Source organism: Aythya ferina (genome assembly GCF_964211825.1).
Source record: "Aythya ferina genome assembly, chromosome: 1".
Lineage (NCBI taxonomy): Eukaryota > Metazoa > Chordata > Aves > Anseriformes > Anatidae > Aythya > Aythya ferina.
The window spans coordinates 203,158,779-203,173,310 of NC_140296.1; the positions used below are offsets into that span (position 1 = coordinate 203,158,779).

At 41.3% G+C, this 14,532-nt stretch overlaps 1 protein-coding gene across 3 annotated transcripts in view; it reads left to right on the forward strand.

Annotated features, from left to right (window-relative positions):
- SFMBT2 (Scm like with four mbt domains 2) overlaps positions 1-14,532 on the forward strand; it is a 146,252-nt gene that overhangs the window by 43,097 nt on the left and 88,623 nt on the right. For all 3 annotated transcript variants that reach the window (XR_014691379.1, XR_014691380.1, XM_084514423.1), the window contains exons 5-6: positions 5,190-5,278; positions 8,440-8,686. Coding sequence is in view for 1 of the 3 variants with exons in the window: in XM_084514423.1 (XP_084370549.1) it covers positions 5,190-5,278; positions 8,440-8,686 (336 nt within the window). In the remaining 2 variants the exon portion in view is untranslated. The remainder of the gene's footprint in view (positions 1-5,189; positions 5,279-8,439; positions 8,687-14,532) is intronic.

The window sequence follows — 14,532 nt, forward strand, 5'->3', positions numbered from 1 at the left end:
CTGCTGTGGGTACACCTTGGCCCAGCAGCATGCAGATCTGGCCTTGGTTTTGGGCTGCCCTTGCTCTAAGGCAGGTGGTTTGTAACATTTTTATTGCAGCAAGATGCCTTAAAACCTTTGGCCTTGGAGCTGCAGAAGTGTGAAAACCACCACCAGTGCTGGCTTCAAGGTGGAGGGGACCCAGTCCAAAGGAAATCAGCACATCTGCGTACCCAAGCTGTGGCCCCCAACAAGTTGTGGTGTTGCCTGCTGAACCTGGAAAGAAAAGTGGTTAGGAGGTGCTGGCATTTTCAGAACATCACTTTTCCCATGCTGAGAGCAATGCTAATGCCTGGCTCCTTTCTGGATTATTTAGTGTCTAATCGTTCAGTTCAGCTCACACTGGAGCCTTTGCATCACTGGGGGCACTTAGTCTTTTTTCTGCTGCCACATTTCCACTTCTTCTGAATCGTTTCCCTGTGATACATTTGATGGTGGTTGGCCCCCAGGGTCATTTTCAAAGTAGTCCCGACGTAATTAGGATATTTCAAATATTTTCTTGTCATTGGGCCTATTTGGAGCCCTGTTGTGGTATGGGTGACAGTCCCACAGAGGTCATGATGGAGCCATTGAAAGGGAGAGAAGACACAGCTATCTGAACCCTATGCACCCAGCTCCTGACTCACCATAGTTATCTAAGGACAGAAAAATTGTTTTGAAAGTAGCAGTACTACAGGAGCTCAGGTCCCTGTGAAAAGGGTCCTATGTTCTCTCCACCTTCCTGTCCCACCAAATGGCGAGCCTTTTGCAGGTGGCCTCTAAAAACAGAATTATTACTGCACGTCTACAATAGGAGAGGTTCAGTTGGGTGTTCTTCCTCTAGCTAATAAGCCAAAATGTGAATTAGTGATGTAAAATCGGCACTTTGGTTCACAGGTGCTGGGTCAGATACACCAGAGAAGCACCAGCATTTCCTGATAGATGCTCAGGATGGATGCATGGGCACCCATGCATTATGCTGCCAGCTATTCTCGTTTACCCAGCGGATTTTCCTTTGTTCGAATATTCTTGTTTAACATTTTGCTTGGTCCTCAAAGGCTTTTTGCAGATCTTGTGATGATTCAGATTCACTTCATTACTACTAAAAATTAGTATTTGCACTGTAATTATTTGCACTGCAGTACTGAGAATCCTGATCATGCTCCACGGGCATGGAAAAGAGTGCAAATCCCTGTTCCTAAAACTTCCAGTGCAATCTCTTCTCTCCCAGAGGTTTCCAGAGTCCCTTTATCTGCACTGCAAAAGAAGATTAAAATGAAGCAAAACATGCTGGATTTGTTTGGGAAGGATGATTCTGAAACCGCTTAGAAACTGGGAGCAATATGTTTTTTCAGCTGAGGCCATTCAGTCTGAAAGCAAAGATCAGCTTGTCACTTTTGGACTTTGGAAGCCCCTAATCCAGATTTAAATGTTGACAGAGGCCCCGTTTTATTTAGGTGTCCAAAAGCTTTGAGGTTCAAGTTGTTTAGGCAGAACAAAGTATTTTTTTTGAGAGGCATTGAAAAGGGGTCTGACTGACAGACAGCAAGATCTGTGAATCCGGCACCGTTAAGACATCTGAAATTGGGCATCTGGAAATGGAGGCTTATGAAATCTGTTGTCAACTTTGAAAATCCTGACTATTTTTCTTTCCTCCTGCCAGTTTTGAAAGTTTGAACCGTGTTCTTTTTATCACATTTGTCATTCCTTAGTAACGGAGCTCTGGCATTAAAAAATTGGCTGACAACTTTGTGGGTATGAGCCAACATGAAGTTCAGTTTGCACCCTTCCCCGATGCACCCAGCATTGTTTGCAGTGAGAAGCAGAAGTCTGAATTAGAAGGGCTCTCATTCATTACAGCAATTACTATCTTCTCACTGATGCCAGGATTAAGCTTGTTTATTATCTCAGTGTAGGTGGACAGGAACTGATGAGGTGTGTGCAACAGGAGTATTGAGAGAGAAAGCACCTTGTATAAACCATTTCTTTGCAGGCTATTCCTTCCTCTTAAATAATTCAAAGGTGATAAATCTCCCAGAAATCATGCAAAATCGGTGCTGCCTAAGACTTAGAGCAGTTCCAGGCTACCTTAAGTGTTATTTTATAGAAGCTTGAGACCAGCATTTTAAAGTTTGCTGATTTTAAATACATTTAAGTGCACTTGCAAGGTTGTTTAGGTCTATAAACTGAACATATGTTTCGAGTGACATTGGGAGAACTGACTTTAGAGGAAAGAGCACAACTCAGAAATGGGATCTAATGTAAAGTCTGCTGAGCATGGATTCTACCTTTTTCCATGGCCATCTGTATGGATTGCATAAAGTATTTAGGGTATAAATTGAGTTTGGGCCAAAGTCCAAGTGTGCCAAGTGCCCAAACTGGAAGTAAGCCCAAGCATGAGTATGTTTTTCCCATTTTTTTGCCAATATCATGTAATTATCAGACAAAAACACTGGTCCCACGGTCTGGAAAGGGAGGTGGGATTTGTAGGAGCTATGCAAAGGTCGGCGTGAGTATTGCCAGTTCTGAATTCTGCTGTGCTTTGATTTCTTGAGATGAAGCTCTTGCTAATTTCAGGCTCTCTCGACTGAGCTTGTTGAAGGAAATAGCTGCTGGTTTGGGATATTTCCTGCCAGGCAGCTTGGGATTAACTTTTTTTTCTCCCCCAAAGGCAATGAATATTTGCTAGGCACTGAAGCTTTGAGTACCTCTGATGAACACCCCTGTGCTGGGTGCACAAATACAGAGCATTTCATCAGCTTGATACCAAACCTCTGTTCAACCTGTGTACCCCTTTGTAGCACAGAGGGAATAAAAGCTATTCCTCACTGTGGGCTGTGTAGATTCATAAACCCCTCAGAGCATGTACTTGGTGTGGCCCCATTCATGGAGTTTCAGGAGCATTAGCCCATTTCTCCATCCATCCATTTTAGCCTGTCCATCTTATCCTTCCTGGGCTTCATGCCCAGGCTGTCATCTACCTTCTGTCTTTGAACAAGAGGAGAAACACGTCTCCTTATTCCACCCCCCCACCAGGTACATGCCTGTAACTAAAGGAAATGAGTTGCATGTCTTCAAAGAAGAGAGTAAATTACCTTTTTCTTTGAAATAGTCAGTAGAAGAGAATGAGCTACCTTGAGCTAAGCTGCTCACCAGGAGATGGGTCTAAAGGAACAATTTTTGATGGAATACTGGGGCTTCCTGTGGAGGGGAGTTGTTTGAAACACTTTTACTTCTACCCATGCTTCAGGTAGGGTCTCTGGTTTCCTGTATCCATTTGACACCAGGTTGGTGTTTATTTTCCTTTTAAAAAGAAGAGCTGAAGCAGTATCACTGGCATGGGAGACAAACCCATGTAAAAAGCTCCATCATGAAGTCTACAGGCCACTTTTCTCTCCTCTTCTGAAACCATCCTGGGGTCCTTGTAGCCCTTCCCATCAAACAGAGCTGTTACAGGTCTTTGCTGCCTTTACCCATTTCTACAAGCAACTGGGAGGCCTGCAAAAAATAACTCTATGTATTCCAGCTTTGGTCCTTCCTTGCTGCCATTCACGTCATGCAGTGAGGACGAAGAATGGGGATTGTATAGAGCAATATTAACTCATGGTGCCAAGTTTACTTTTGCCTTATTTAAGGCCCTGCTATGCTGTTCTATCAGGAATTGCGTGGCTATGGTTTGAAAGGTGCTTGGTCTTGAAGAGGTTCAAACCAATTTGTACTTCTTTATTCGTTGTTCAGCAGCAGGCCACTTAATGCATTTTGAGAAGGCTCAGGTTTGGCCTCCTTGTCTGCAGGTAATAGTGGCAAGATTTGTGCCCACAGTTCACCGCCTCTGCTGGTCGTGTTTCTAATCTGAAACCCTCCTGCTCTAAACACTGCAACTACACCTTCTCAGAAAGCATGAAATGTTTCAGTCTTGGTTGACTAACATTGTATTTCCCTGAAGTGTGAAGCAAAGGACTTGGCTTCTTCTGAGCAAAACAGAAGGGTTGCTATAATGTAATTATTTAGGACCTTTGCTGGTTACTTACAGCCCTTTCTGGACTCCCCAATGGATTAATGATCTTTAAACTGTGTGTGCAGTTTGTTCAGAAGAAAAGGTTTAATTTTCAAATGCTTATGATTTTTCCCTTCTATAGGTGTTGGTATGATTAACAACAAAACTATATCACTGTGGGTTGTCTAACATGTAAGTAAGATTTTTTGGGGAGATAAAAATGTTTCTGATGTAATCTAATTCCCATTTAGAGGCAGGTGAAATTAAAGTCTGGCTTCTGGGTTTCCAACTGCAGATGCACAATTAATTCAAAGAGGCCTCTGAATCTCTGGAGTTGAGATTTGCTGAATATACATTTGGTGCCTAACTTGCACTAATTTCAACAAGAATTGAACCAAAGTTTGAATCCCAGAGGCAGCATTTATACATTTTAGTTAAATTCTTATGAATAAAATTATATATTTTATACATTTTATACATATACTTACACATTGTATATGTATATTTATATGTTTTAGTTTAAATCTTATGAAACGGTTGATACAGATCCCAAAAGTAACACAGGCATACAGTGTACAGTTCAAAATATCTTTTTTTTTTTTTTAATAATGAAATAAAAATTCATGATTAATGAATAAAAATTCCTGATGAATTAAGTCTTCTTGCAAATGTATTGACTCAGTAGCTGACATAGAATAATCCCAGGGTTGTGTTTTCTGTTTTTTGGGGGAAAGCATCTGTAGTTTCTGTTGACCTTGTTTTAAGTCAAGGAACTTAAAAGTTAGCACATTTTGTCTCTGTGGTCAGTAGTAAAGATACAAAGAGATGTTATGAATGATATCTGAGCCTACCTGGTAAGCAGCAAACAAGTGGTTACCCAAGCAGTGGCCAATTTTGAATGGGAAAGATGGAGATGATAAGCCACGCTGTTGTAAATCATGTCAGTGGGTGCAGCCGAACAGCCCCTTCCCTTATTTTGGAGATGTAATCACATGATGTGTGTGTGTTGCCCAAGCAACTAGGCAATGTATCAGCTTTTCTCCTGGTCTGGACTGCAATCATACCTGAAACTTCAAAGCTGTTAAGTCCTGGGGAGCTCTCTCTGAAATACACGTGGGAAATCCATTGCAGCCTGCAGTGCTAAGCATTTCTTTTCTTCCCTCACCCTCTGCAGCAATCAAAGAGAAATACGTGGACTGGACGGAGTTTCTTATACACGATTTGACCGGCGCCAGGACTGCACCTGCGAATTTACTGGAAGGCGTATGTATTAGATTGCAGTTTCTATCTGATACTGTCTCGCGATGTGCATGCTCAGCAGTGTTTGTGCTCACCATGTGTAGGGCTGTGTGCTTGCAGCGTCTGTGTGCTGGCAGCGGGCCTCATCCGGTGCTGGCCAAAAGTCCAGGGTGATGTTGCCTTGATTCTGCTGGCTCTGCTTCTGACTGAGTCATGTGGTAGTTTATTGGCCTTCAGGCTGGAGGGTTGGTCTTAGAAATCTGGGTACTCATAGAAGTCTGGGTTGTGAAGGAGAACATTGAGGGTGTCTGTAGGAAGGAGGACTTCAGTGCCCCATCAGCTCCAGCAAACTCCACCAGGACTCAGGTTGGGGAGGGGGGGTCAGTAGGTTGATGGAAAGCACTGCCAGAATTATAGGTGTGTGGAAATAGCTCCCTCAAGGACATTCCATCCATCTAAAAGCAGCAGTCAGATTTAGCAGGGAAGTTGGGTGAGATGACCTTGGTCACTGGTAGATGGGAGAGAAGAATTGTCTGTTCTTTTGGATGCACCCAGAGGCCAGGAACCCAGCCTGTCCAGGGCATTTGCAGGGAGCTTCAGTTTGCCTTGCGATACTTGACAAATATCTCATAGCTTTAGCTTGAAACTATGGGAGCGAGGCACCTTTTCCACTGGGGCGTGCCTTGCTCTTGTTTGGATGCTGCATGGACGTTTGGAGAGCAGGCAGCCTGTCCAGCAGGGGATGATTCTCTCTGCCCCTCTGAGTTTAGGCTGGGAGTGAAAGTAAACAAGTTGTTTAGCTTTGTGTAAACACTTATGTTGGCTTTTTGGAAGCAAGAGTGCCTCCAGGCACCATTTTTAATAATTTTGTCCCTGGTCACTGCCACTAGCCACAGCTGTATCCTATTTCCATGCACCCATGCAGTACAAGGTCCCTGGCAGGGAGAATAAATAGTGTATTGTCAGGGATTTCCTCCCCCCTTCCTTCCAAATCTGTGAGCCTGACAGCCCTTGCAAAAATAATGTACGTTCTCAGGGCTGCTGCATCCCTGTTTCTGGACCATTCCCAGGCAGCATATATGAAAAGTCAGTGGTGGTCTGCACCCATCCCTGGCATATGGGACAACACCAGTGCAAACCTCTCCATTCCCTTTCTTCGGGCAGAGAAAATAGGCAGCCCAAGGTAGAAGTGCAGAGAGAGAAAACAGTGCTTTGGTTTGAAACAGTATCTAATCCTTTCCTGGTGTTTCATGCAATATACATGTACGTGCTTGGTGCTTTCTGTGTTGTGCAATGTATGTAACCCCCTGTCGACAGATTTGCTGTTTGTGAGTGCTGCAGATTGTTCTTGTACTGTTAAATCAATATGCAGTGATACTTTTTTTAATTTATTTATTATTTTTAACATGCTAGCTATGCATTTAGAGTTCTTGCATTGTGGTAAATGTTAATATTTCAAGCAAACCAATTATTAATTTTAGCCATTGTGTTCTCAGGGGTAAGTGACAACCCACTGGCTTAGAATCTAGCACACAAATCAGAGAAGCAATAGATGCTTTTTAGTGGCTAGGGATTTATAATAATAAGCTAAATCATTATACCATTGTTTGATATTAAAGCATCTTTTATTGCAACGAAGTAGTTGAAGAGAAAAAAATAACATTAAAGTCATTTCTATTATATTATTAATTTTTGAGACTGCATTGTGCTATGAAATAATATTTGAAGAGATTGTGTAGGAGCCTGTAGCTTATACAGTAGAGGAGTTGCTTATAATGGTAGATATATTGTTTTGAGAAATATCTATTAATCACAGGTCTGGTTAAAACTGTACACGTGATAAAGTTTTAGTTAATTTTACTATTTTTTTTTTTTAACCAAATTCTTGTTCTCTTGCTTGCATTTTGGCTTAAGAGAGATGTAGCCAAATTTGGTTGCATTTCAAACTTCTGAATGTTTTAAAAATTCTGTGAGAGAGCTTTTTGAAAAAATAAGGCTTTCTCCTCCTTTTTTTCTAGGCACCCCTATAAGGTACTGTTTTGGGCTGACTCTGATTTACAGAATTAATATTTAAAAAACAACTGTCAAAGTACATATTATTTAATTAAGTAGAAGTGGAAGAAATGCATACAGAAGCAAAAAGATTGCCCCATTTTTTCATATATTGTGCCTATGCTTAGCATCTCCTTTGAGGAGCAATATTTCCAATTCTTAGAGTGATTTTTAGTGCTGTTCTTAAAACCCTAGAAGTGAGAAATCAAATAAAAATTAGAACTTGCATTAAAAAAAGAAAAGAAAAAGAAAAGAAAACAGATAAAAAAAAAAAAAAAAAAAAAAGAGCTCTAACGCATACATTAGTGGTGAAAAGCTTGACAACACAGAGATGCTCACAGTCACAAATCAGTGAATCCCAAAGGTATTATTCCGGAAAATGTCTTACACTTTTTTAATGGCTGTAGTTGGCAGCTTTGCAGGTGTAACATTAAGCACACGTGTAAATGGTTGAAAGACTGGGATCACAGGAAATACTGTGTGTGAGCAAATGACCTCATTCATTGGCTTGACCCATGAAATGCTGTGTGGCTGGGCTGTGATCCCAAGGCCAACTGATGTGGTGGGAGACTGCTATTGGCTTTCATGAGCTTTGGAGTAACCACCGTAGACTCTTGCATCTGTCACAGTGGGAATAATTTGCTCTACATGTCAGTAGGAGCAAGATACTTTAATTTTTATTTTTTAGTGGGAAAGATCAGTGTACAGAAGGGAATTTCAGTGTCCTGCCCAAAGTAGTTGCCTTTTAGGTAAACACTGGTGTCCAATCTGGTGACTGGTTCTTACCAGCTGCAACTGATGAGAATTTGGTTTGAAATCCTCCAGTATAACTGGGCTTTGAGTTGTTCAGGAACATCCTAAGTGGATGTGCCTTATGAGCTGTTCCACCTTTTATTATTCTTTTTTTGTTGTTGTTGATGATGTCGGTTGAGAAATTAGCACAACTGTTGTTTTCTGTTTTACTTCTGAATTTGCACTTGGAAGACATTGGGTAAAATAGAAGAAGAACAGACTGTTTGCTGATCGCTTGGATGATGGTGTGAAAAACAAAAATAATCTTCTGCTGTCATCTGTTTCCTTGAGAAGTCTTCAAATAAAGTTTAAAATAAGGAGTTTTGCTTCTATTCAAACAGCCTCTGCGAGGAAAAAACCCTGTAGACCTCATTACAGTTGATTCCTTAATAGAGCTGCAGGATTCCCAGAATCCCTTTCAGTACTGGATAGTTAGTGTGGTTGAAAATGTTGGAGGAAGATTACGCCTTCGCTATGTGGGATTGGAGGAGACTGAATCCTATGACCAGTGGTTGTTTTACTTGGATTGCAGACTTCGACCAGTCGGTTGGTGTCAAGAGAATAAATACAGAATGGACCCACCTGCAGGTAAAAAGCCTTTGCAAAATACTGTCTTATTTTGAGTTATTTAGTGATGCTTTAAGATACTTGTGCAACCCATTTCTTTTTCTCCAGCATTCATGTTGCTTTGATGGTAGTTTTAAACTGGAATACGGATTATATGTGAGAGCCATCTGATTTGGGTTTAAAGTGGGTCACGTACACTGTATTAAATATATTTAATAAACTCTGTTTAGTGTAGTTCACTCCTGAAAGGAAGCAGTGTGCAGTAAGAGTAGCTTTGTGCACCAAGAGGCAGAGCTGATAGAGATGGTCCAAGGTTGTGTCTGTTTGCGCACCTCTTTTCAGTAGTGTTTTGGTGATCCTAGAGGAGGATGCTAGGATTTATAGAATCAGAATATGCTGAGCTGAAATGGACCCACATGGATCATCGGATCCAGCTTCTAGAAGAAGTCTTCTACTTGCCAAATCAAGTTCTAGATGACATCTCTCAGCATTTGCTTTCCCTTCACCCAGAGACCTCTTGCCAATCGTTCTTTCTATGGTCATGCACATTTCTCTTGGTTAGCAGTGGATTTCCATGGAATTTCTTGGGGCCGGAGAAAATGCTTTGAGATCTTTATGGTCCCTTTAAAGCACGTCTTTCATATTCTGCTGTGACATGGCTGTACAGCTGCCAAGTGAGACCTGCCTTGTGTGTAACCAGCTCAGAAAGTGCAGTGGAATGGGGCTGGGTTTGTCTGCCTGTCTATGTTAATCTGCCCATCAAGGAGTTATGGGGTGTGTGTTGCTAGAAAGTAAGGTATTACTCCTTTAAGTAAGTGGTAGATGGCATCTTTAATGTTTACAAGACCACAGGTTTTGTCTTGAATTTTCTCCAAGGGAGCAAAGTCTTTGCAAGTGTGGTGGACCAGACTGAATATCAGGAGACTGCAACTTGGAGAAGAAGGTCTTCGGAGCTGAGTTTAATCCAAAGCAGGTTGGAAGGAGGGAGATAGGGATTACAGTTAAGTGAGTGTGGGGTCAGAAGTCACAAATCCAAGGACAAGTTCATAGGACAGAGTCGGGCACATGAAGGCTAAGCCAGGAGGCTGGCCAAGAGTAGGCCTTGGGGTCAGCTGGAATCAGACTTGAAATACTGGGACTGGGTTGAGCAAAGGGAGCAGGATCAACCTGGTGGGGCAAGGAGTGCAAGGCTCTGGGTGTAGGGAAAAACTAAGGATCACTAATGTTTAACAAGTCAGTTAAGGCCTTGGGACCACAGCAGAGGCTGTGGCCTCCTGGAGAAATTATTTCAGAGGTGCTTACTGTCACGGTCTGGAGCTGGGTATGGAGATGTGATTCCATGCAGGTTGTACCACATTACTGTGTCAGAAGACTGGAATGGTGGATTTTTTGCATTACACTAACAGTATTGGTCAAAACTTTGTGAAAGCTTCTGGGAAATTAGGTTTCTCTCTACACAGGGTGTGTGACTCAGTTGGTGTAGCTTGAGTTGGTTGAGTTGGTCAAGTTAAGATGCTTGACGAGAGTTCTCGTGGAGTTAGTGATCTGGTTAAACGTGGCAGTCTTGCCTGCTGAATGTGTGGTCTGCTTTGGGGCACAAAATGTGCAGCCGATGTATTTTTCATAGGGCTGTAGCTTATACTCGGGGCCCCAAAGCTGTTTGCCAAGTCTTGTGGAGCATGGCCTACATTTGCTAGCTGTCTGCACCACTGAGTTGGACTCTGATAGATGAAGTACTGTCTTGGTTAATGCATAGCTTTTGGCATAGCAGACCTCCACGTTTTCCTGTGTAGTTGGGCAAGTTGGCCAGGTCTGTGCTTCAATTTGCTTTTGCCTTACGCAAAGTTTTCCTGTGGGTGTCTAATGATGGAAGAAAGGTAGCTTTTCTTTGGACAGATATTTCTGATGTGGCTTTTCTCCATTGCACCTGATTCAGAGTGGTTACCCTGATACGTGCAATTGTGCTGCTTACAAATTTCCATGGGTCTTGGGTCTAATTTGGGATCTTGAATGCTTTTGGAAGTGTGTGTGTTTTTCTTCAAAGATAGGTGGGAACCAATGGTCCCCATCACTTCTAAATCAGATGTGAATGTTGGAAAGCATGAATATCATTCACTCTGTTATTTCACAGAGAATTTGTGTTACAGAGAAACACCTTTTCATTGATTGTCTCTGAACTCTCTTAGCCTGTTTGATGAATCAATATAGAAATAGCCACAACTATATATGTGTTTCCTCTTTGTCGATTCCATTCCCCTTTTACTCTTCCTTTTATCCAATTGTTTCCTTCTCTACTTATTTCCTTTTTTTTTTTTTTTTTTCCTGTCTTCCCAGTTGTGTTATCTCTAAACCTGTTATTGGTCTCTTTATTTGATGAAATTGTTTATGTTTTCTCTTCCCTCTCCTTGATTTAACTGCTTTTTAAATGTATTTCATGTTTTCATCTAGCATCTTTTTCTTCTCCTTGGCATTTCTCTAGCCATTCACCTTTTAGTGAGCATTATTATTACTGAATTCAACAGTCCAAATCTTCTTCCTACCTTCCATTTACTTAAATAGGTAAATACATATCTAGGGAGTGTCTCACTGGTGTTTGCTGAGATGAAACCCTTTGGATTTAAACCTTTCAATTTTCTTATGAGTCCTGTCCTCCTGAAGACTTCCCCCAAGGATCTTTTTTGACCTACCCCTGCCCCTCTGGGCTACCCAGTTGTCAGGCTCTGCACTCCAAGGAGTAACCAGTCAGAAATGGGAATCCAGTGGAGCTCTGGAGGCCGGAATGCTGGCTGTTCCACTTCTGACATAGTGGACAATATTGGCCATTTGAAGTCCACATAACATCAATGTGTTCATAAAGTGTAAAAGATGACTAAAGCTTATCCGTTATAGAAAGGAGATAGGTGAGCAGTAGTGAATTGTCAGGGTAAGGTGCTGGGCAGCAGAAAACACTGAAGAAACTCAGGAACGAAGCTACTAAACCACAGTCTTGTCACAGGATGTGATTTCATAAGGATGCCAGACCAGGACATTGTGCCAGGGACATGTCCCTGTCTGCTTACCTCCTTCCTGACTTCTGTAGTAAACAGTGTTTGGACTACAAAGACCTTTGGCATCACCATTATGGAACTTCTTAGGAAAATAATCTGTGGTTAATATTTTGGTCTTTCTACTTATCTTACTTACCTTTACTTAGTAGATTTGCTTACCATCATGTAGGCCTTGAAATGATGCTTCACTGTGAGCTATTGCTTTCTCGTTATGATCAGTGGAGAGAAAGGGAGTGCCTAAGACAGGCCTGGCACAGATCAGAACAAATAACATCTTCATAAGCCTATGTTTCCACTCACAGGGTGAAAAGGAAAGAGCACAAAGCTCATTGTCTACCTTTTGAACCTCTGAAGCCAGTTGAGATGTCTGCTGGATGGAAAACTGGAACAGCTTTAGAGTGTATAAAAGCCACTATGCATCTCCTACGAAGAGATGCTGAGGGCATACGACTCCTCCCAAATCAAGCTGAGAGCTCAGTTGCTATCAAGTGAGGCTGTTCAGCTGCAGATCAGCTCTGCAGGTTGTTATAGTGCCTTACCCACCCCTGACTTGGATGCTGTGTATGCACCATTAGCTTTATTTCCCAATCTGTCTGGGCTGTGGTTTTGCTGTGTTGATCCACCGCTGGTGCCTGACAAGTTGAATTTCATTTTGCTCAGCAGTCTGAGGCCAGATTTTCAAGATGCAGCGCATCCTTCTATAAAAGAATTCCCATGGATCCAAATGTCTACACCATTCTGTGTGGAGAGGTCTCTTTTCTGAGACCATACAATCTTTGACAAAGATTGTACACTCATTGTACAAAAACGTGCAAGAGAGTCCTTAGGAAATAGCATCATTGCTGCATCCCCCAAATGGGAACTTGCGGTGGCTTTATATATCCTGAAAGCCCTTTTTGACTGTGGCAAAGGGATCCTACCATATTTTTTCCTTCAGATGTAAATTTGAATCCAAGACAAGCCTCCTTGCTAGCTCAATTTGGCAGAGACCACTTGACACAGAGCCACCGATGGTCTAGCCCGAACTGTTTGTGCAGGAAGAGATCGTCTCATTTTATGTTGCTTCCTATTTAAAGACAAATTGGCAGTCATTTTAATTGCTTTCTCCTTGTTAACCTAAATACAAATTGACACAGTACACTCTGCTCAATTACCTGCAACACTATCACTTAAACAAAATGCTTTATGCTCCTTTAACCGTGCGATTTAGTGTCCATAAACTTGCCAGCATAAGCTAACTGCCACTGTCTAATGAAACGTGCACATGATGCTGCTTGCTGGTTATTGAAACGATTGAGGTTGTCTTAATCTTTCAAAGCCTGTTGACACCAAAGAAGTTGCTGCCTCTTTTCTCTGATGGTTGCGCATGAGAGAGTCGCCCAAAATGCCACTTTCTTCTTTTCTCCCATGCTTCACTGCCCCCACAGTGAAAAATGAAGGTCTGTTATCAGCTGGCTCTGTCTGGCAAACATCCAGCTGGGTTTTCCAGAACTTGGACTTTTTGTTGGTTGAAGCTACAAGTTGAGGCAAAATTGTGACTTAATATTTCCCTATTTGGCATCATTTAAGCTAAAAAGGGAGAAACAAGGTGGGTCATTTCCCTCCCAGCATGTCAGCCCAATCAAGTCCCCTACAAGTAAGGGAGAACTGGTGAAACAGGACTATAAAGTAATGAACAATTAGATAAAGAGCACATTTCTTAATACTTGTGATGGCTGCATGTGCTGTAAACAAAGACTTGAAAAGTATATTCCCATTAACAAGCAAACAGTTGAGAAATTTAAAGTACAGCCATGAAAGGTTAACATTTCCTTTTAAGCGTATTTAAATTCATATGCATATCCTTGATGTCTGTCTGAAGTAGCAAGGTTTGATATAGTGGAAGAATAAATACATCCACTTTCAGTGAGTGATTCTGCAAATCCTGTTTTGATAAGGTCTTAAATCTATTGAGATCAGAGCATAAAATTCTCTTCTACTGACAGTGCTAGGTGGAAACAGTGCTTGCCAGTTCCTTTATATATATATATATATATCTTTTATTTCCTCCTTCAGAATTGTAAAATACAACAGTAAATCTTTGCTAGCCAGCAAATATATATGGTTACTAGATGTACAGAATTTAAATGCAAATTGGACCAAACTGAACTGTGCTGTGTGTGAAGCCAAACTGACAAAAGCAAAGCTTCACCCTATTCACTCTGTATCAAGGTTCAAGTTATTAATAAGTAAATGTTCATTTCCATTTTAATAATTGCTGCAATCTGTCTACCTATCTTGTCTCTTTAAGACCTTGATATGAATGTTCTGCAATAACTTGTTATGTGCGGGATAACAATATGTTTTCTAGGGCAGAAGTAAATCCAATATAATGTTCTTCATCATAGTATTGTTTCCTACATTGTTTCCTTTGATGATTCATAGGCATTTCACTGCACTGAACCATAAAGGGCTTGCTAATACAATGATTTAATAATATTAAACCTATTTAAGGAAACTCACTGAAGGCAATGTGAATTTGCACAAAGACGCTGCCTAAAAGTGTAATGATTAGAATTCATAAGTGTATGTCTTTGAGTTGGTGCGGTGCTCTGCTTTCAGTGTGGCACCAAGAAATATGTCAGTGTAGTGATCTAGCTGAAATGTTCCTCCCCCTCCAAAAAAAAACAAACACAAGAAAAACAAAACAAAACAAAACAAAAACAAACCTGCACTTAAAAAATGACTTTTCCAATGAACAGAAGCATTGTTAAAGATATTTCTGGTTTTGTTCAAATATAATTAATATTGGCTGAAAACCTGAGGGTCCTCAAACTGGAA